The sequence below is a fragment of the Drosophila sulfurigaster genome, chromosome 2L (assembly GCF_023558435.1).
Source record: "Drosophila sulfurigaster albostrigata strain 15112-1811.04 chromosome 2L, ASM2355843v2, whole genome shotgun sequence".
Classification (NCBI taxonomy): Eukaryota; Metazoa; Arthropoda; class Insecta; order Diptera; family Drosophilidae; genus Drosophila; species Drosophila sulfurigaster.
Genome location: NC_084881.1, coordinates 25,421,685 through 25,442,638, shown reverse-complemented (window position 1 = coordinate 25,442,638; position 20,954 = coordinate 25,421,685). Strand labels below are relative to the sequence as shown.

The 20,954-nt window shown below is 39.5% G+C and overlaps 1 protein-coding gene across 1 annotated transcript in view; it reads right to left on the bottom strand.

The window, feature by feature from the left end:
• Positions 1-20,954, bottom strand: part of LOC133838061 (platelet binding protein GspB) — a 73,152-nt gene that overhangs the window by 6,421 nt on the left and 45,777 nt on the right. Inside the window, 4 exon segments of the mRNA XM_062269053.1 lie at positions 13,082-13,852; positions 13,926-14,162; positions 14,164-14,398; positions 15,569-15,949. Coding sequence (XP_062125037.1) covers positions 13,082-13,852; positions 13,926-14,162; positions 14,164-14,398; positions 15,569-15,949 — 1,624 coding nt within the window.

The window sequence follows — 20,954 nt, the reverse complement described above, 5'->3', positions numbered from 1 at the left end:
CATCATTCGTTATAAGAAGCTTAAGCTTAAACTATAATAAAATAAATCAAACAATGGATTTAAGTTAGCTTTTTCCTATACTACAAAATAAAAGACAAATGCTAAATTTAAAATTTTTAGCAAACCTCAAAGTTCCTTAAATGCGTAAAATTAAAGTAGAAAAAAGTTATAATAAATTGTCCCCTTATAGAACAAGTTAACAAGTTCAAATCACCTCGCATATTTCTATAATGAAATAAATGCTTTTACCTATAAATTAAACGCAAACGACTTTGGCTGACAGTTTGTTAATCTAGTAAATATTTAAATGCAAATTGGATATTTTGACTGGAGATGAAACACCTCAAGAAATCGAAACGAATCGATTGATGCGTTCCACACCAAATTAAAACGTTTTTCGACGTTTATCTTTTGAAAGTTCCCCCTCGATTGTCACCCAAAAAAATGTAACTTAACATAAACAACACATTTCTAGGCATGTGCCAAAACTAAAGAGAAATAAAATAATGCCGAGATTACATACGACACATAACGAGAATAAAAAGCAATATGGATTGTCAGCTGAACAAAAGGTTTCAAAACATATTAAAATCCTCAGGTTTCGCTTGCTCGATTAGGTTTATGACCCAAGTCAAAGACGATCGACGAGCTGAGCGGATCAACATATTTGGCTTATCCCTGAAGCCTCGCAGCGTTAACTGTGAATGCTTCGATCAGCCATCAGAGCAACAAGTGATTATCAAACTATTTTCATTTGGTTTTTTTTTTGGTCTATCAATCTAATCAAGTTTATAGTTCAAGTTTGTTGGGTGAACTCTCTCGAAAGTCGTAAATATTTTTGAGTCTCGGATTTATAACATTTGAGCTTAGTTATTTCTGGTTTTCTTTTTGTCTTTAATAGATCAATAAAATTTAAGCCAAATAAAGTCATTTTGTTGCGCAATATTTACATAGAACAGATGGGCGATCGTAAAAAAAATGAGTCTATAGAAAACGATTCTTGAAAAAAAGCCATAAAACACGCGCCTCACAAAGGCCAAAAACAAAAACTCTGCTCCGCCAAAAGAATGAAAGGAACTAATACGAAAATACCAAATAAATTAATAGCTGTCCGTGCTGTGAGTCAAATGTTTGACTTGCAGATCCTCGTTCAAGCGTCAAATGTGAAACGTGCCCCGTTGCCTGTTGCATCAAACCTTTTTCCACAACACAAATGAAAACCCTTTTTTTTGTCGGTTTTGAAATACTCAAAAATATATACACAAGGGCGCACTAATAAGCAGCTACAAAAGTGCTTCTGGCTGCTTCTGGTCACCGATTGCAGATGTTGTTGCTGTTGCTGTGTTGCTGTTGTTGAAATACATTTTAATTCGAACAGAGAGTGCGAGAAAGAGAAAACCCAAAATGAATTTCAAGTTGGGGCAGCAGCCTCAGCAGCAGCTCAATTGTATTTCTGCGCTCAATTTAGTTGTACGGATTTTGACCTGCTTAACCTTACAGAGTTGGAGTCGCCGTCGCAGTCGAAGTCGAAGTTGGAGTCAGAGACAGAGTAAGAGTAAGAGACAGAGAACAACAGCAAGCAGCACCAACAGAGTAACAACATTGAGCAGGGGGTAAAAGCGAAGACAACAATTTGAATTCTAAATTGAACAGCTTTTTGTGCTACCTATGCCCGGGAGCAGTCAGTCCACATAGCCGGCTTCGGCTTCAGCTTCGTCTTGGCTTTGGCCCGGCTTGAGGAACGTGGGCCGACCTGCTGCCAAGACAGCCTGTTGCTGCTGCCGTTGCTGTGGCAATTGTGCCCAACTACCTACTCATTGTAATTCTTCATGTCTGGCCAAAAGCGACTCGCAGTTCGATCTGATTGCCGTCAGCAGCGACGGCAGCAGCAGCAGCCACAGCCACAGCAGCAGCAGCAGTTGCCGTGGCCCATCAACAACCTTTGGCTGCCCAGTTGTAGTTGTTGCTGTTGTTGCTGTTGTTGGCTGCTCGATCTGCCCACCTAAAAAGTTGACTTGTTTGGCTCCACTTCACTTGTGACTTTGGCTTTGATTTTGGGTAGCATACGAAGTACGAAGTATTTAATGATTTTGTATTTTTGTCTTCTTCTCGTTGCTCTTGCTGACTGACTGACTGCCCGGCTGTCTGTCTGTCTGTCCATCCGTCTGTCTGCCCGTCTGACCGTAGCAAAAGCCAACAATTACGCTTAATGCCAAACATCCTCTGCGGTGGCTGTGGTTTGATCTTGTTACGCATTGACCAAGGCACAAAATATCACTAGGTGGGCCTCACTTGTAGCTCCATTGCATCCGCCAACGTTCTCTCTCTCCCTCTTTCTCTTTCTTCTTGTTCTTTTCTTATTCGGTAGCAACAACTGCAATTGGGCTTAGAAGTCATCGATGTTGTTTAGGGCACGTGCAACAACCCAAAAGGTGTTGGTAATTGCAGTCGCTTTGGAATTTCGAGCAAGTCTTTGATTGATTTACGTCTGTTTCTCCTTCTTCTCAAAATATAACAATCAACTTAACAAAAACAAAACCCTCGCTTATTATATTAGATAGTTTAGTAAATTACACAAAGAAACGCCCCCAAGGGCCAACTGAACTTTTGCAGTCTGTTTGCAATAAATAATAAATATCTTTCTCTATCTAATTCGCTCTCTCTCTCTCTCTCTTTCACTCGTTCTATTTCATTTTCTCAGCTTCTGCCGCGAGCGTAATAAAGTCGTGTTACTGTGGATCGAGCGGCGCGATAAGCGGTAAATGTATCGATAAATTATGCAATTGGCTTCAACTCATTTAGAAAGTTTCTATTCTGCAAAGAAAGCGACGTGTCGCTTTATTGAAATGAGCTACATTTATCGATAAGAAGATTAAAGATGCCGCCGATTAAGCTAATCGATAAGCGCATATATTCAGAGCTTGGATTATTATTTGCATTCGATAGTAAATGGTATCGAGTTGAGTTAATCGATACAAATTGAATGATGTAGTTGATTAGATAATCGACAAGAACAAAAATTTTTATATTCGATAGTCTAGTTATCGATTTGTTAATATGTTTATCGATAACCATTGAGAATGTATCCGATAAAGGTAATGACAAGAGCATATATTTGGAATGAAGTTTGAAATGTATAACAAACCGTTTTCACTTGCAATTGATAGTTAAGTAATATGCATGTATCAATAAAAATTAATGATGATCGAAGGCATAAATATTACGGAATATATGCATTCGATGATCGATTATTTACTCACAAATATTTACCCTCCATTATGTATAAATTATGAATCAACCTCAAAGTATTTAATGTACTTTAGATTTCGAGTAAATATTCAAGCGGAGTTCTAGGTAATTTTGCCCACGGTGCAATCATGACCAGCATAATGTTGTATCTCAGGGTCAAAATATTAGCAAATTTGATGTGACCCGCTGGACAGCAGCTAACAAAAGGCATCAACTGCAGCAAAGACGCGCCCCAAAGACCCTCGAAGACCCGTGAAGACCCTCGGAAGACAACGTACACAGCAACAACAACAACGACAACGACAACGCCAACAACAACTGAAACTACAGAGCACGCTGTTAATTTTGTTTGGCAGCAGCAGCAGCAGCAGTGCTTTGGGTAGTTCGCAGCAGTTCAGGAGGAGTCAGGGAGTTCGAGAGCGGCACATAATCAGTTTATTTTGGTTGCTCTGCTGGCTGGCTGGCATTGTTGTTGCCTGCCACAAGAAACAAGAGGCAAGAGGAGAAGCAACAACAGCAGCAGCAGCGGTGGCAGCGGCAGAAAGTGCCCCGGGTTACACGCCAAAGATACAATTTTAGATTATATGGCCAACTGTGCGCATGCGCATAATAATAATGCATGCAACAAGCTGCAAGAGCTGCAGGACGGCGACGGCGACGGCAACGGCAACGACGAGTAGCCAATTGGCAATGGCTCAGCATCAGCAACAGCTTCCTGTAGGGTATGAGCAGCGGCGAGATGGAGATGGGAACGGGTGAGAAGGGGGCCAAGCACACAAAAAAGGCGTGCAAGTGGGTATAATCATCATCAGCTTTGATAACACACCACGAGCGACGACGACGATGATGTCGACCTGGCTGGACTTGTTGCAGACCCCGAACCCCGAACTCGAACCCAAACCGAAACCCCAAGCGAAGCATGATCTCTTGCTGGTTGGCATTTGACTTTCGGTCTCCGTTTCGGACTTGCTTCTCCTTTTCTCTCTTTTGCTTCCAGTCATGCGCTAGAGACTTCCCGCATCCCTCTGCTGCAGTTGTGTTTTTTTACTTGCTGGCTGGCTGTCAGTTTAAATGGCAGGCACTGTGTGTGCCGTGGCCACCTCTTAACCTTCGCTGCATATAACCTCTGCACCAGCATGCGGAGTTGCAACTGCCAACGTTTGGCCTGCAGCAACAGCAGCAACCACATCAGCAGCAGCATCCGCAGCAGCAACGTTGCAACAGCTTCTCCTCATCGATTGCAATCATTTGCTTTCGTGCTGTGATTTTTGCCCCAAAGTTGCCAACTTTTCAATGTAGGTGATTGTTCTAAGTGTGCTCTCTTCTCTCTCTGCTTCCCTCTGCCTCCCTCTGCTGGCTAACATCATCAAACAGACGACATCATTATCGTGCAACAATATCACAACCAAAACCAAAAAAGTGAAGGAGGAAAATGCTAAAGGAACAGCAAGAAAATTGCTTGTCGTTGCGCATTTTGTAGGCGGCCTCCAGTCAGCAGACAGAGAGAGAGAGAGAGAGAGCGAAGCTGGACGAGTTGCCAATATATTGAAATATGGCGGTAAGCGGGCAATTTAAATGTTGCCCCTTTTTCTTCAACAGCAGCAGCAGCAGGGGCATGGAATGTGGTTTTAAGTAATTCATGGATTAATGGCTAGCATATTGCTCTGGCCCAGTGCATCCGGAGGAGCTCAGCTCACTCACTGCTTGACTGCTGCTGACTGAAGCAAAGAGTGAATGGTCGTCGTGTCTGTGTTGTTGTTGTTGCTTTTGCCTTGGCCGTGGCAAGAGTAGGAGTTGCATGTTTAGCACGTGCCTCACTTGCTGCTGCTGTTGTTGCTGCTGTTGGTTGCTGTTGTTTTGTGCAGCAGTGTAGCTGTTGTTTGAGGTTGTTGGTCGAGTGACTAGAGCTGATAATGCGTTGACCGCCAACGCCGCCGCAAAACTTACAAAGATCGTTAAGTTTATAATCATTAGGTCTCTGGTGATTTGTTGGTTTTCCCCCCTGCGGCCAAGAAAGCTCCTCAATGCTCTCCAGCCAAACCAAACCAAGTGCAAGTACTGCAACAAAGCACCGTTAAAGTGCATGCAACTTGGGGCGCTAAAAAAACTCTGCGAGAGAACTCAAACCGATCGAGATCGCATCGTAGCAGTTTAGATCTGATCAAGGGGCGAATGAAAGAAAGCAAATTGCAGTGATACCAACATTCATCTAAATCTATTAATATAAACAATCGAAGCGAAAGGAAATCGTCAGCATGAAATTGATATTACAAATTTTTGTTCTAATGATCGACTTAATCCTTTTCTTTTGTTACTGATCGCAGAATAGATATTCGAATGGAAGTAATTTTTGCACTGATTGATAAGTGAATGTTTAAATTAAAGAAGTAATTCAATTTATATTTAAATGAGTTTCAATTAAACTTTAAAGCTAATCTTTAATAATGGATCTTTAGATTAAAATTAGTCCCAAGTTTAGAATGATTTTTGTCGTTCAAAATCAGCATTAAGCTGCTGTTTACTACTAATTTTAAATTCAAATTTAATAACATTAAAATGAGAAAACTTTAAGCAATTCATTTCTATTCACGAGATTAAAAATAGATTCTGAAATGATTTTATAAATACGTTGAAGTTTTTTGTCACTTCACTTAAGCCTAAACAACCAATTAGTGTGTTAATTTTTTTGCCAAGTGTATTTTAATTTGTAGATGTAATCTCGTTTGTTAACAGTAAATATCTCAATGAGCATATACGAGTATATGTATAAAGGCGACACAGTCTTAACTGATAAACATCTACAGAAACTATGAAAACTGGTTCAAGACGATATGAAAACGAGAACGAAATCAACTCATGACGTTCATTATGTCATTAACGGTTGAGTTAACCAGTTAGCGCAAAAGAAATGATAGAAAAGAAAGAGAGAGAGAAAAAAGTCCAAGTCATAGAGCGTAAGATAATTGATTTTCCAATATGGAAAATGCACTGACTGTCTATCAAGTCAAGTCATTTCCCCCACGGTCGAACTTCCTGCCTTTGTGTGCCCCCGAAAAATCGAAATTGCATTTTAATGCAACTTTCGAAATCAATTGAATCGAACGAAAGAGCGAGACGAGAGCAACGATAGGAAAATGATAATAAATAAATAAAAGTTTTAGTCAGCATGTGACAGTTATGGATGGGATGGGATGGGATGGGAAGGAAGGTCTTCGACTCTGTTAAGCCAAAGTAACGAGTGCACGAGAGCGATAAAAAATCAAACTTTAATGCGAACTCTTCGTAAGCCATAGATAAACAAATAATTCGAGATCGAGCTGGAGGATAGCAGAGATCGTTGTGTTGTGTTGCGTAGACCATGCGAGTTGTTGTTGTTGTCGTTGTTGTTGCTGTTTTGTTTAGAGAAGAGACCTTTGGGTCCAAGCTCAAGTGACAAGTGCTCTAGGCCCCCTTGAGAGAGTCGCGTTTGACATTTGTGTGCGAAATGATCGCCATAATGATGATGATGATTATGATTGCGTTTACGTTTATGATAATGTTGTTGTTTACGGTTGTCTATAATAATGCTGAAATATGAAACTGTGCGCCTAATAATAGGGTCGACTTTGAAATGCATATGCCCAGAGAGAGAGAGAGACTTCAACCGGCAGCAACATTTACAGCACCTCCGGCTGAGGGCCAACTGCAACAAACACATAACAATAACAACAGCACACTTTTGGCGGGGGCGTTAACTGTGCCGCTAAATCTAGAGCTAAAAGCGATCTCTACTTTATAAACACACACACACACACATTCGCAAGACGTTGTCGTACTCGTGTTGCTGTTGCCCGCTTGACATTTATGTGAACCCAAGCAACAATAACACGTTGTCTTGTGCCGCAACTCTACATCTCGCTCTCTCTCTATCTCTCTCTCTCCCCTTCTCTGTCTGCATCTGAGTCGCTGGCAGAACGTTCGACTCTCAGCGATCGCGACACGACACCGTGGGCTTAAGCGTACCAGATTTTTATGATACTCTAACTACGGGTATTATAAATAAGTTATGAAAACTAGATCAGAAATATTTGCATAGAAGTTAGATAGAAAAAGATATTGCCTAATAATAAACCTATATCAGAAATATTTGCATTAAAGTTGGTTGATTTGCATAAAAGTTAGATCGAAGTATATAAAGCCTAACAATATAATAATTGCAAAAAAGTTGAGTTAATCTGTATAAAGCAAGATAGAAAAAAATAATAATAAAACTTGCTTCTTGATTATAATAATAAAGTCTAGTCTTTTTTTACCCACATTCATCAAAAGTTCCTGCTAAAAAAATGGTTAAACATATCATCCCAATTGCACCTTTAAAGCATTACGGAACAACTAACGATTATAAAAACAAAATAAATGTTGAGACATTTTCCACCCTTAGCATAAGTTAGTTAATAAACAACAAATATAAAAAGATGCTATTCTTAATTTCTATATCTTCTTCTGAGCTATAAATAAAATTGTCATTATGTTAGGTAATAACAAATTTGCTACTGAATTGAATAATAAATTCGACTACATAAAAATCGTTATCTCTTGTTGCTTCTTTAACTTCTGAGTAATTTTGTAAAAGTAATTAATCCAAATTTTAACTATGTGATTTCAAAGTCGATCTTTATGGTTACTTCATGAAGAACATCTTCTAGTGTTGCTTGCTTTGCTTTTTTTGATTAGAGCATTTAATAGTCGCTATGGAGTAAGCTATTCGTTCTCGTTTTTTTGTTTTTGTTTTAGTTTTGTATTTTGGTTTTCATTTTGGAGTTCGAGTTCGAGCTGGAGTCATGAATCTTATGACGCCTACGTGTACTTTTGGCATTTGGCATGTCAAATACAATAAGTACGACTATGACTATGACGGGCCGGAGTACGAGTACAAGTACGAATACGAGTACAACGAGTGCTTGGAGTTTCGAGTCGAACACCCCAACGGCACCGAAGATGGAGATACTACTACCCAAAGCCAAGAGACAAGACACAAGACATGGCTGAAGGGCAACGGAGGGAGGTGACAGACAGTTCCGCGTTGGTTGCCGTTTTGTTGTGTTGTTTTTTTTTTTGACAGCTTTGTTGAGCTTGTTGCTTGGCTTGGGAAACATTCCTGAATGTCATCACACACACACACACACACACACACACACACTCTCAGATAGTGACACAACTGAAGAAAGAAACTAATTCGGGCCATTTAGGGCAGGCAAGTTCAAAGTTTTGATGCTGCGACTGTGACTGTGGCAAATGGCCGATCATTGAGCTATGAACACAACATTATTACAGCTTGATTAAGTACACAAAGAATTCACACGAAACAGACGTGAACAGTAGGTGTAATGGTTATGAAGCCAACGGCTTCTGTAAGTGGCAGCTAAAGTGCTCAAAGGCTGCCGATCAAAAGAGTTTTTGGAATGAGAATTTTAGAAAAATTTGACTAGCAAAGGCAACTGAAATTAATAAGGGGCTTTGGCTTTAAATAAGTGTCTTTATTGAATGTAAACTTATTAAGTTTTGTTATTAAATGGGAATGTTAATTATAAAATATAAAGTATATATTTCTATATACATTCAACTCTTTTGCAGAACACAGAAACTGAATTGCATGAAATAAATATGACGAATTTCCGCTGTTGGTTGTCTATAAGTCACGTTCCCATGACGAATATGTTTAATATTTTTCTTATCGCGTTTTTGCTTCAGCTCGGCTTCGAGTACAAACTATTTTGGTTAGCAAAATATTGCACAGCAACGGAAAAAATCTATACGATAGAAAAGTTTAACAGAGACTAATTCAAAAAGGAAGAATTTATTGTTATATGAGATACTCAGATAAATCAGAATTGTTGTGAGTGAATTAAGTGACATTTCATTAGGCAAACTTATAAAGTTAAATATGTGATCCATATCTTTCTTAAAAATATCAATGATAAAGTAAATGACATTCAAGAAACATATTACGTTTAATATTCTATTTTCTTCAAACATTATTAAAAATATCAGTCAGTTATACTGAACCATATTATATGATAATATCTATTTTCTTCAAACATTATTAAAAACACCATTTTAAAACAATAAAATGACATTTCTTTAAAGGAAACTTATTAAGTTTAATACGATATCAATATCGTTCAATCAATTTTAATTTGTTGTCAATTTCAAAACACTTTTACGACACTTTTAATAATTATTTAAGGCACATCTTCATCAGAGATCTCTCAGCTAGGAACCTGCTGCCTCCGCACACTTAATCAATGGATAATTCCATGCAAACTCAGGGGGACACTTGGCAGATCAAGAGTCCCAATCGCTGGCAATTTAACAAACAAATTCTGAAATGTGGCACGCGGCAGAGAGCGTGCAACAACAGTTGGTTGTCGTTGCGGCTGAGGATAGACTAGAGACTCGGTTGCAGCTGCTGCTGCGATCACGCATAGAAATTATTATTGTGCCTTAATATAGCCATAAATCAGAGCATTTAAAATGCAAAGGAAAAAGTGGAAAGAGTACAAAAATATGAAATGAAGGAATAAATATATGTGTGTGTAGAGCATCCTGTAGCGCGCTGTAGGGTGCAGCTTATGGTCAACTTTGGTTATAACTTCATCTGCATTTGAGTTGCGGGGCGATAATAAAGCGTCGCATTGAGCCACCCATGCGTGGTCAGACAGAGAGAGAGAGAGCGAAAGATCGGCGGGTTATATATAGCAAAGTGTGTGTATAGTATAGAGTTGTGTGTGTGTGTCTTTCAGTGCATGCCAATCTCTTGGTGACCAAAGTCTGAGCAATATCAATAACACTTGCCAACGCTGCAACATGATGCGACAAGCGGACCCAAAGCCTGACTTTGGCCTCTCCTAGGCCCCAGCCCAGAGTCGACTCGAGTCGAGTCGAGTCTTCACAGACTGCAGAGTCTTCAGTCTTCAGTCTCTGGTCTCCAGTCCGATCTCCGGCTGGGGCAATGTCACTGAACCAGTTCTCAATGTCTTCATATTGGATTGCGAAAGCAACCTCTGCACTAAATATTTACAACCTCCGCAATATCTCAAATGCGAGACAAGCCAGCGACAAAGTTTTCTAACGTGGCCACGGCCATGGTGACTGCGAGTGAAACAAGTTCATGCCGCATGCCACATGCCGCATGCAGCTTGCAACTTGCAACTGTAGTCGCGAGTCTGGAGTGTCGTTGTGGCCATAAATTCAATTGAATATTACGCCAATTGGCTTTTTGTCTATCTCACAAAATGGGGCGGAGTTGTTTCTTTTCGTTCGCTCGCTCGCTCTTTCTTTCTTTAAACTGGTTCGCGCAATGTCTTCGTTTTGGCCCGGCTAAGCGCATTTCAATGGTCTAGGCCTTAAGCCGCTTTGGGCCAGCTAATTAGGCGACTTTTGACGCATCATCAAGAGGCTGAGAAGGAGCAACAACCACAGCAACAACAACAGCAACAGCAATGAGATGACCATGTTTGCAGCTAATATGCATCAAAATGTGTCAACACCTAAAGCCAACTGCATGTTAATTGTTAACGCTATCTGCAGCCAAGATGCAGTCAAAGTCGAAGACCAAGTCGATGTCTGGTCTGTGTGGTTGTGCGCCGTGTTTTCACCTCCATTAACGCGTGTAGCAGGATCTGTGGCTGCGGCTGTGGCTGAGACTCTGGCGCTGGCCGCTTTAATGACGCCTGACGTTGACCGATCGTCGACCGCAAGCGGCTGACCGATCAAAAGTCGTTCAACTTGCCGGAACTGGTCGTAAAAGATCACCTGGGCCAACAACAGCAACAACAAGAAGAAGAAGAAGCGAGGCGAACAGCAACAACAACTACAACTACAACTATGTGGAGCAGTCGACTCTGCTTGGCCAGTTAGATGTTCTCGTAGATGAGATGCCAAGAGCTTGGCCGCATTCGCGCAGCTTTATTCGCGTGGCACAAACACACACACACACACACACACACATACAACCACAATATTAATGGCCGCCAATGGAGTTCAGGTCCCGGTGCTCGGCTTGGCTTCTCTAGCGTCGCCAGTACGAAGTTCAAACGAAAACATAGTTAATCTTGTGGAATGCCATTGGGGCAAGCAGCAGGCAGGAAGCGAAGCTCTCCACTGCCAAACGCATGACTTTCAAAAGTGCGAATTGCCATTGGGTAAATGAACTTTGACAGTAATGGGGCAACCCAGAATGGATGATATAGGAGCCGCCGCTCGACAAGATTTACACAAAGAATTGCGCTAGCTAACAGCTGCCACAATTTCTTTACGATTTATCGATAACTATTATAGCTTTGATCTCATGGAAGCGAATAAATAACGCTCAAAAGATTCTAAAGATCAGATCAATATCAGATAGATATTTCTTATAGAATAACAGAAAGATATGTATTCTACAATTTCGGTATGTATCACTGCTATTTTTATGTTTCTCAAAATGTAACCTTTGCTTCACATTTCATAAAACTGAAGTACTTAAACTTCAATTCTAACAGCTGCCACCATTTAATTTTGGATTTATCAATAACTATTATAGCGTTGATCTCGGAGAAGCAAATAAATAACACTCAAAGATCAGATCGATATCAAATAGATATTTCTTCTATAATTCCGAGATGTATCATTTCCTATTTTTATGAACTTCAATGCGTAACCTTTGCTTCACATTTAATAAAACTGAAGTACACAAAATTGAGTTCTATTTTATCTATCAATTTTGTGGAGGTCGTCTAGCATTAATTGCCTTCTATATTCTTCGCGGAAACTATCTTATCTGCTGCTGGGGATTCTTTCTGTGATTATGTTGGTTTACTATCACACTTATTGCTTGGTTGGTGGTTCAACGATAAGCTTACCAACCACTTCAACTTGTTGCTGACCAATACATATTTAACACATGAATAGTTTCAAATTTCAGACTTTGTCTTTGACAGATTTATAAAGCAAGATACTTTGAAATTTCACAATTTGAAGGGCGCTTTACGATTGCAAATAAATTTTCATCCTTTTTGAACATTTTCCCTCTAAAAGTTTATAGAGCCAAACTAGAGAGATCTTTCAAATCTGAAATGTAGATTATATCACTATACCAAATATGGCTTTCGGCATATTTTTAAGTATTTTTGGGGTGTGTTAATTTGGTATATTTATAGTAAATGCAGTACTATATCAATATACCAAATATAACCTTTGGAATATTTTTAGAATTTTTGTGGTATATTAATTTGTTATATCTTAAAATTAATACCACACTATTTTGCTTTCATTAAAAACTGTTAGTGAGTATCTTACTTGTTTTAAGCAGAAACTTAAGTTCAGAAATTTAATATTTTTCTTTTGAAATATAATAAATATTTCAACACTTTTCTAAATTTGACAATACTTGAGAACAATTTTCTACTATTTATTTTCTAAAATAAAATCTCTCAACATTTCGGCAAAGTTTTCTGTCATTATATGATTCATTTGTTTTCCTTAGCCTAAGTTTTCGTTCACTATTTTCAACCCAACCCATTCCCAGTTCTTTTAGCTTTGCTGATCTTTAGATTGAGCAGTTGGTAATTGGTTTTTGCGCTGATTTGCAGCTTGAACCCCTTCAGAAATGTAGCGTGGGCTTGTGTATCTGGCTATCAACTATCTAGCATCTAGATAGAGTTACAAGAGTGTTGCCCGAGTTGAGATGAGGGGACCATAAACATTAATTAGGCGTGCGGCAATTTAGAGCAATTTGCATGTGCCGTAGAAATCGAAGCTTAATCAACTTTGAGACTGACTAAAGCAAAGTTGGATGAAGAAGTTGACTTACCTGTACGTATTCGGCGCATATATCAATTCCACCCACAAAGGTGCAGACATCGTCCACAGACCAGGAGTTCACTTCCTCGCTTTGCGCCTGACACTGACGCACTGTGCCCGCTGGCGATGTTGCTGCTGTTGCTGTTGATGTTGCTGCTGCTGATGTTGCGTTGGCGTTGGCATTGCCTTGGCCCTCGAGTGCATCGAGTGTTGGCTTCTGCTCTGCAAGTGGCGGGGATGGTGTGGAAGATGTTGTTGTTGTGGTTGTCGTTGCTGACGAGCTGGCACGACGTGCCCCCAGCAAGCCCAGCGTTGCAGCAGCAGCAGCAGTGGTTGCTGTCGCTGCTGCTGTAGATGATTCAGCCTTAAAACGTTTGGCAGCTGGCGGCTGTGAGCTCAAGTCCAGAGGCGCCGTCGCTGCTGCCGACGAAGCAGCATCAGAAGTTGCCACATTCGGCGCCGCAGCAGCCTCCGCACTGGAACGTGGACTAGACTGACGCGAGGCGTGATGCGATTGTTGTTGTTGCTGCTGCTGTTGTTGCTGTTGTTGGAGTTGCTGCTGCTGCAGTTGCGCCGAATAGATTAAAGCGGGTGTAACAAATTGCGCCGCCTGCTGCAACGCTGCATTCAAACTGGGACGTGGCGTGCCCGATGTGCTGCCACTGGGCGATGAGGCATTGCTGCTGCTGCCTTTCAGCTGCTGTTGTTGCTGCTGCTGCTGCTGTTGCTGCTGCTTGCCCCGCAGTATCTGCTGTATCTCGGCATCTTTGGCAGCACGCGCCTGCAAAGTGGAACATGAAGCGAACAAATGCAATGCTTAAAAGAGTTTCTTTTTGTGGGTGGCCTTTACTTACCAGCGTCAGCAATGCTTGGGTGCTGCTCATGTCCATGAGGGGCGGAAAAATGCCACCCGAGAAGGGCAGAAAGTTGGTCATGAAAGGCGAAACACTGGCAGCGGCCACCACAGCGGCCATTTGGCTCTTGGCCTGCTCCGTTGGCGATTGTGCGGCAGCTGGTGGCAGCTGACTGTTGCCGCCCGGCACCACAACTGCACCTGGCACACCGCCTGCCACGCCTACCACCGACACACCGCCCACGCCGAGTGTGGACTCCTTTGCATCGCGCAGCTTTTTTGCTGCTGCTGCTGTGGTTGTTGTTGCTGTTGCTTGTATTGTTGCTGCTCACGCTGCCGATGCCGCCGCCACCGCTGCTCGACTTGGCGCCACCTGTTGCAGGCGTTGCAGGCACATTGATGCCACCAACGGTGGCGCCACTGCTGCCGCTGCCGCTGCTGTCGTAGTACGAATTGCGACGCGTCGCATTGTGACTGCAAAAAATGTAAGATTATTATAATAAAAAAAAAAAAAAAATAGGTCTGAAATTGCAACTACGCTTAATTATAAATTTGAGAAAGACTTTAAAAATAATTGCACTGTAAGATCCCTTAGCGAATAACTCTATTATCTGGGTACTCCTTTTGGTGCTTACTTTTCTGTCAGATTCATCATTTTGAAGCCACTTTGAAGATGTAGAGACTTCATTCAAGAAAGTTTTCACTGCTTTGTAAACTACTTCTTCGACATTTTCGTATATCTATCTGCCTATCCGCTTATTTAAATCGAAGCATCTACATCAATAAAGCAGTTAGAGCCTACATGCGTACAGTGAAGCATATTTCGACTTTACAAAATATTTATAGTACATTAAATTCAACAGATAAGTGGATATGCCACAATTTGTTTGCCTTGGTATCTGTCTGTCCATTAGTATCTTAATGCATAACTTGACCACTACAGAAGCTAGATCTTAAAAATTCAATATATGGATAGCTATATTTTGTAGACTACTGTCATTTTAACTTTAAATGAAGAAGAGTTTATTATTGCAGTCATTCATTCAGCGTCAGTTACTCTACAAATTATTATTTAAATCTATTGCTAAAAAATTAAGAAGTTGGTTTCGAATATTATTGCAATCTAAAATTTGATACATTGTATGATATTGTCCTTGTGTTTTGTATTTAAAAAAGAGCGTATTAAGAAAGTTATCTATAAGAAATATTCAGTTGCTTTAACTAACATATTTATTATAGTAATATTAACTGAATATTATTATTAATATAGAAGCAAAAGACTCTTGCGCTTGGCGCTTCAAATATATTCTACCTTTTTTAGAACCAACAGATTGTCTGAATTGAAAATAATTTTGTTGCGTTGAGCTTTTCTATGTCATCTAGTTGAAGAATATGTTTCCATAGGACTCTACTATTCGTCCTGGCCTGAACTCTGAGGTGTGGATATTAGATATGTCTTATTTATAAAAAAAATTTCTCAGTAAGTTGTTTAAGTCTAAGTTAAGTTTCTTAAGTCTATTCTTTCCTAGTGGTATTAATCTCTCAAAGATTAGTTGCTAATAATGAACTATGAACTATGCTTATTAAGCTTAATCAATGAAATTATTATTGTTGGATAATAGTAGCTTTAATGCGTTGACTTACTCATTGGGATTGTTGTTGTTGTACTTGGCTGCGAGGCAGCGCATAATATCCGAATAGTTGCGCGTGGAGAAATCTGTGGCATTTGTGGTTGACGCTGCCGCATTGGCAGCAACTGCGGCTGGACTGTTGCCAGTGCTGCCAGCGCTGGTGGCGCCACTTGTGGCATTATTAACTGCTGTGGCAGCTGAGCTGCGTTGACTGCTTGCCGCAGCGGCTTGTTGAAAGCTGTTCAACAGATTTGTGGACAAATTGTGGAGGGGCATGTGAGCTGTTTGTGTCGAGCTGGGCGGACTTAAACGTTGTTGTTGCTGTTGATTGGGTGAAATGCCACCGCCACCGCCGCCCCTATACGACACCGATGAGGGCGTGGCGCTGCGAGATCTGCAAAATGAAAGAAAAAAAGAGTTGAATGAACAATGAATTAATCAAGCAGCGAGGCTGACATCATTTTCGTATGCTTAAAATATCGATCGACACGACTAATTTGTGGCCCATAAATTAGCATTAATATTTAATTAGTAGTCAGTCCCCCTCCGCTTCTCTTCTCCTCAAGCTAGGTGTCGCATACAATTGGATTATTTGTCATTTGTGCCACTCTAGAAGTTATCTAGGAGGCTGACGTTCCATTTGACATGCTAATGAGTGGCTTCCGTGAGAAGATCGAACTTGGAATCGAATCAGGCAACTCGCGACTGGCTTTTGGCATTTGGCAGCTGGCAGCCAAAGCACACACAAATCGCTCTCTCATCCGTGTTGACGTCTCTCATATTTAGCAATTTATTTTCCAGCACTTAATGCGATTACGATTCATGTTGTGTTATAGCCAAGCAAAGTTGACGTGCGAAAATTCGCCTTGCTTCGCCAAGAGACAGAGAGAGAAAGAGAGGGAGAGAAAGAGAGAGACAGAGAGAGAGAGAGAGAGAGAGACAGAAAGAAAGAGAGAGCAACAGCGAGGTGTTGCTGCCACCATTCCGGGAAATGCTAATCACACTCTGCACAGTTCCGCAAACAGTCAAAGACTGCGGCGATCGATATAGACTTTGTGTAATACAGATATTAGTCCATATAAGCATAAAGCATAAAACAATTTCAATCTATGTGGAATCTTTAAATATGCTATTAAAGTAAATCAGATAGAAATTGTTAAGCAACCATAAGGTACTTTAATTTATGGTATGATATAATTGTAAATTATAAAAAATTTTTAAATATTTTAATTGTAGTGTAAAGCTAGTCACTTGAGGTATTCAATATTTAAATTCAAATTCTCGTATTTTTGTAGTCTCTAATAAAGGTTTCGTTATTTAATACCATAATATAGAAATACAAAAAAAATAATTCTACATTACTACATTAAAAACATACCATAGACTACGAAATATACCATATTTTCAGCCAAGGCATCTAAGACCTAATAGTAGTTGAAGTTTTTTGGTCATACTAAAGTGTATCTTAAATATAATATAATATCTTTATACTAGGGTATTGTAAAGATATTATATTAAATACATATAGTACTATTAAAATATGAAATATTGATATCTAATACTAAATTTACAAGTTCAACGCTTTCTTTTCTATTATAGACTGTTGATAAATGAAAATTGTTCTCTCAAGAATGCAGACAGTGATAATTTAGCAAAAGGGCATTTGAATACTCTCAGTACTATTTGCCAAGTGGAGTTGAACTCGCTGCTTAGAGCATTGAAATGGGTTCGACAATGTGTAGCGCGCTCCTAACGTGGCCATAACTCAAAAACATGCCACCAACATGGCCCAGCCCAATAGTCCCCAGTCTCAAGTCGAAGTTGCAAGTCCAAGTTGCAAGCAACCACGAGCCATGGCTAATAATCAGCAGCGGGTCAGTTAACAGCAGCTGCAAGTGCTGCATGCAAGTGAATCAAGTTGGGAGATTTAACGAGGAGCTGCATGTGGGAGGAAGGTGGAGTAGGCGGGGCAAGGCGGGGAGAGGGGAAAGCAACTCGTGCTGCACGTCGTCGGTCATTTCGTGTTGCTTTTGGCTGCTGCTTCGGAGGCAGCCTGCACAAATTTATATATAAAGCAGGTAAGTTGTTGTTGTTGCTGTTGCTTTGGTTGTTGTTGTTGTGTTGGTTGCTGCTGTTGCTGGCTTTTTACAGCCATTGATTTATCGTGATCTGTTTGGCTGTCGATTTTATGTTGCTGCTGTTGTTGCACTATAACAAACTCTACAACGTTTTTTTCTCTCTTTTTATTTTGTTTGCTGTTTGTTGTCTCGTGTTTTTTGTTTTAAAAAAAATGTTGATTATTGCAAATTGCTTTGGCGATTGGTAGCAGCTACTTAGTTGTGTTGTTGTTGTTGTTGTCAGTGTTGTTCTTAGCAATTGTTCAAATTGTTTATGGTGCGATTATGTTGCCAGATCTACTTCCACCTCCATCTCCACTCCCCCCGCTCTCTTTACTGCTACCGTAACTTACAATCGAGCAACATTTGATTCAACTCTTTGCGTATCTAACGGATTTGATCTATGGCATGGCTAATTGGCTTTTTGGGGCTGGGTGGGGCGGTGTTTCTACATATGCAAATGGTGTCTATTGTTACGCCTACACGCGAACCTCAAGACAGACAGCAAATAAAATCTCTATAAAGCAAGAGCGAGAACACAGAAACAAATCTGCATAAATTAGCAAAAATCAAGCTAAAGGTTTATCAATGAAAAATCAAACAAAAGCCTTAAACGAAATACGATACAAACTCATCAAGTTACAACAGCAACAAAAATCATATTCATAAAAAAAGAGAAAAATATTCCCGAAATATACAAAAGTTTATTACCATTTCTGGAGCGACAGAGTTCTTGATCTCGAAGTGATGAACGAACACAAATCTTTGCTTCAAGAGCATCATCTTAAACTTGACTAGTCGCTTGGATTGGGCTTGAATGTTGTTGAGTGCGAATTGCGCGGATTATAAAAAAGTTAATGTTAACGTTTGACTTGGCTTGAGAGAAAGAGAGTTGTATTTAGACACTTAAGGTTAAGAGTCTCTGCTTCTCGAGTGCAACTTGCAATTGAGCTGTTCTTGACTCAAAACCCTCGAGTCGATGTCGCTATATATTTATGCAATGCAAACATTTCGGATTAAGTGAGCACTAGAATTATGCTATTGAAGTTATTGTTGAGTTGATGTTGAATTAATCTTCGCAGGGTATCTTCAAGTCGACCTTCAGATGGTTTTCAGTTATCAACAGTGTCAAAAGCTGACTGACGTATTTGAGACGAAAATATTTGGGTTAAAGTTTGGTATATTTTGATCTCTTTGGTATATTTTGAATGTGGTACTTCATTGATATACCAAATATGGCCGTCGGAATACATCTTAGTATTTCTGTGTAATACTATTCGGTATATTTTAAGAATAATGTCGAGCACACTAAACTTTACTCTTTATTTTCTTTTTTTTTTTTGAGCGTATTTTCTGGTCAAGCTATTTTGTAATTTGGTTTTCTTCTGCCTTTTGTCATTCAATTTATACTTAGTTGACCTTCAGAGACTTTTAAGATATCAGAAGTGTCAAAAACTTTTCGATTTTAACTCTTAAATTCATATTCCACTTTTAAATTTACTCACAACTATTTACTGCTTTTATTTATTTATTTTTTTTGTTATGTCAAACTAGGCATCTTCGCAGGGTATCTTCTAGTCGAGGTTTATTAGTAATATGGCCTTGAGTCGCTTTTAAATTATCCAAGTCAAAAGTTGATTGAATATTTATAAATATAAATAATATATATTATTTATTTGTAATGTCAAACTACCTTATGCTTCTTCACAGAATATATTTTGGTCGAGCTATTTTGTAGTTAACCTTCATTTAAATTGTCGATGTCAAAAGTTGATTGATTTATACGCAGAAGCAATCGTTGGGTTTAAATTGTTTACAAATATTAATAATATATATTATTAATGTTACATTTGTTTATTTATTTAATTTATGTTTTATTCAGCTAATCGCTTAGCAGCTCATTTGGAATTCATATTTGTCTAATTCAATTAAAAACAAAACTCACGACACGCAGAGTTAATCGCGTTTAGCATTCATCACGAACGCTGTCAAATTATGCAGCCAATTTATTATAAACAATTTGGTTAATTAAGTTGGCTCACATAATTAATATTATTAGGCAGACAACAGAGACACAAAAAGCCCAAGCTTTGCTTAGGCAACTCAATTAAAGTTATCGATGGCCCAATAACTTGTTGAATCCCTCGATTTTGATTCGTTCTGGTTAATCAGAGCTCAACAAGAATGTAGACGAAGACAGAGAGGAGGGAGGGAGAGGGAGAGGAGAGACCACCCTCCAAGCAAAGATGTGAAGATACAAAGATACAAATGGAATGTGTTTAAGGCAATGACAACAACTATCGTGACTTTGTCTAAGAAGATTTAGGCACACACCTCAGGTGCCGAAAGAGCCAAATAGCATGTCTCATTAATATTAATAAGCTAATAAGCCAATAAGCCCAAGCTCAAACCCAAGACAAGCCAAGTCAAGTCAACTCAAGCAGCCATTCAACCAACTAGGCCACAAATGTATCTTTCAATCTGTAGATGTATCTATAGGTGTAGCTGTTGTGTTGTTTGTGGCATCTTTTAGCTCGTTTTGTGCCCACAATTTGTCGTCTTAGAGGCTCCAGTTTATTCTTAATTCTGTTTTGATAAATTGTCTGTATTAGTTAATCTATACTTGGCTGCTTAGCGCCATTAATTTAGTTGTGCGTATTAATTACAACTTGGGCATTCTTTTTTCTCTCATCTTTTTGTGCTTTTGTTTGGGCCCCGCTGGCGTTGAGTTTATTAATTTAATTTATATTTAAATTTCATGTTTTTTTTTTTATTTTGGCTGTTTCGCCTATTCGCAGCCTTTTGTTGTTTCTGTCGATTGTTTGTTTCCTTTTGACAGCTAACGTGTGCGCTGTTTGTATTTAAGCGTTTTGATTAATTTGTCTATCTTTTGGAGGCCTTTTTCGAAACGGTAGCTGAAGTAAACTGATATCGATGCTATACGATTTGAACTTTTCGTGGCATTAATTTGCCTCAAATGTTAATTAATTTGTCAGGCGCACGACAGCCTCAAATTAATAGAAAGAAAGATGTCTTTCTTTAGTTTAAAGTTAGCATATACAAAATTGTCAGTTGTCATAAAAAGAGAAAAAAAAAATTGAAATTATCGGAAGCAAAAACACTGATCGATCATGGATGCCAAAAAGAAACAGCAGCAGCAGGAATGTCAGCTGAATGCTCGACCCACTTCCATATTGCGAGTCAGTGGCAGCTATCGCAGCAATCATTTGTCCAACAATCCATCGATTACCATCAACCTGCCCAACAACAATAACGAAACCA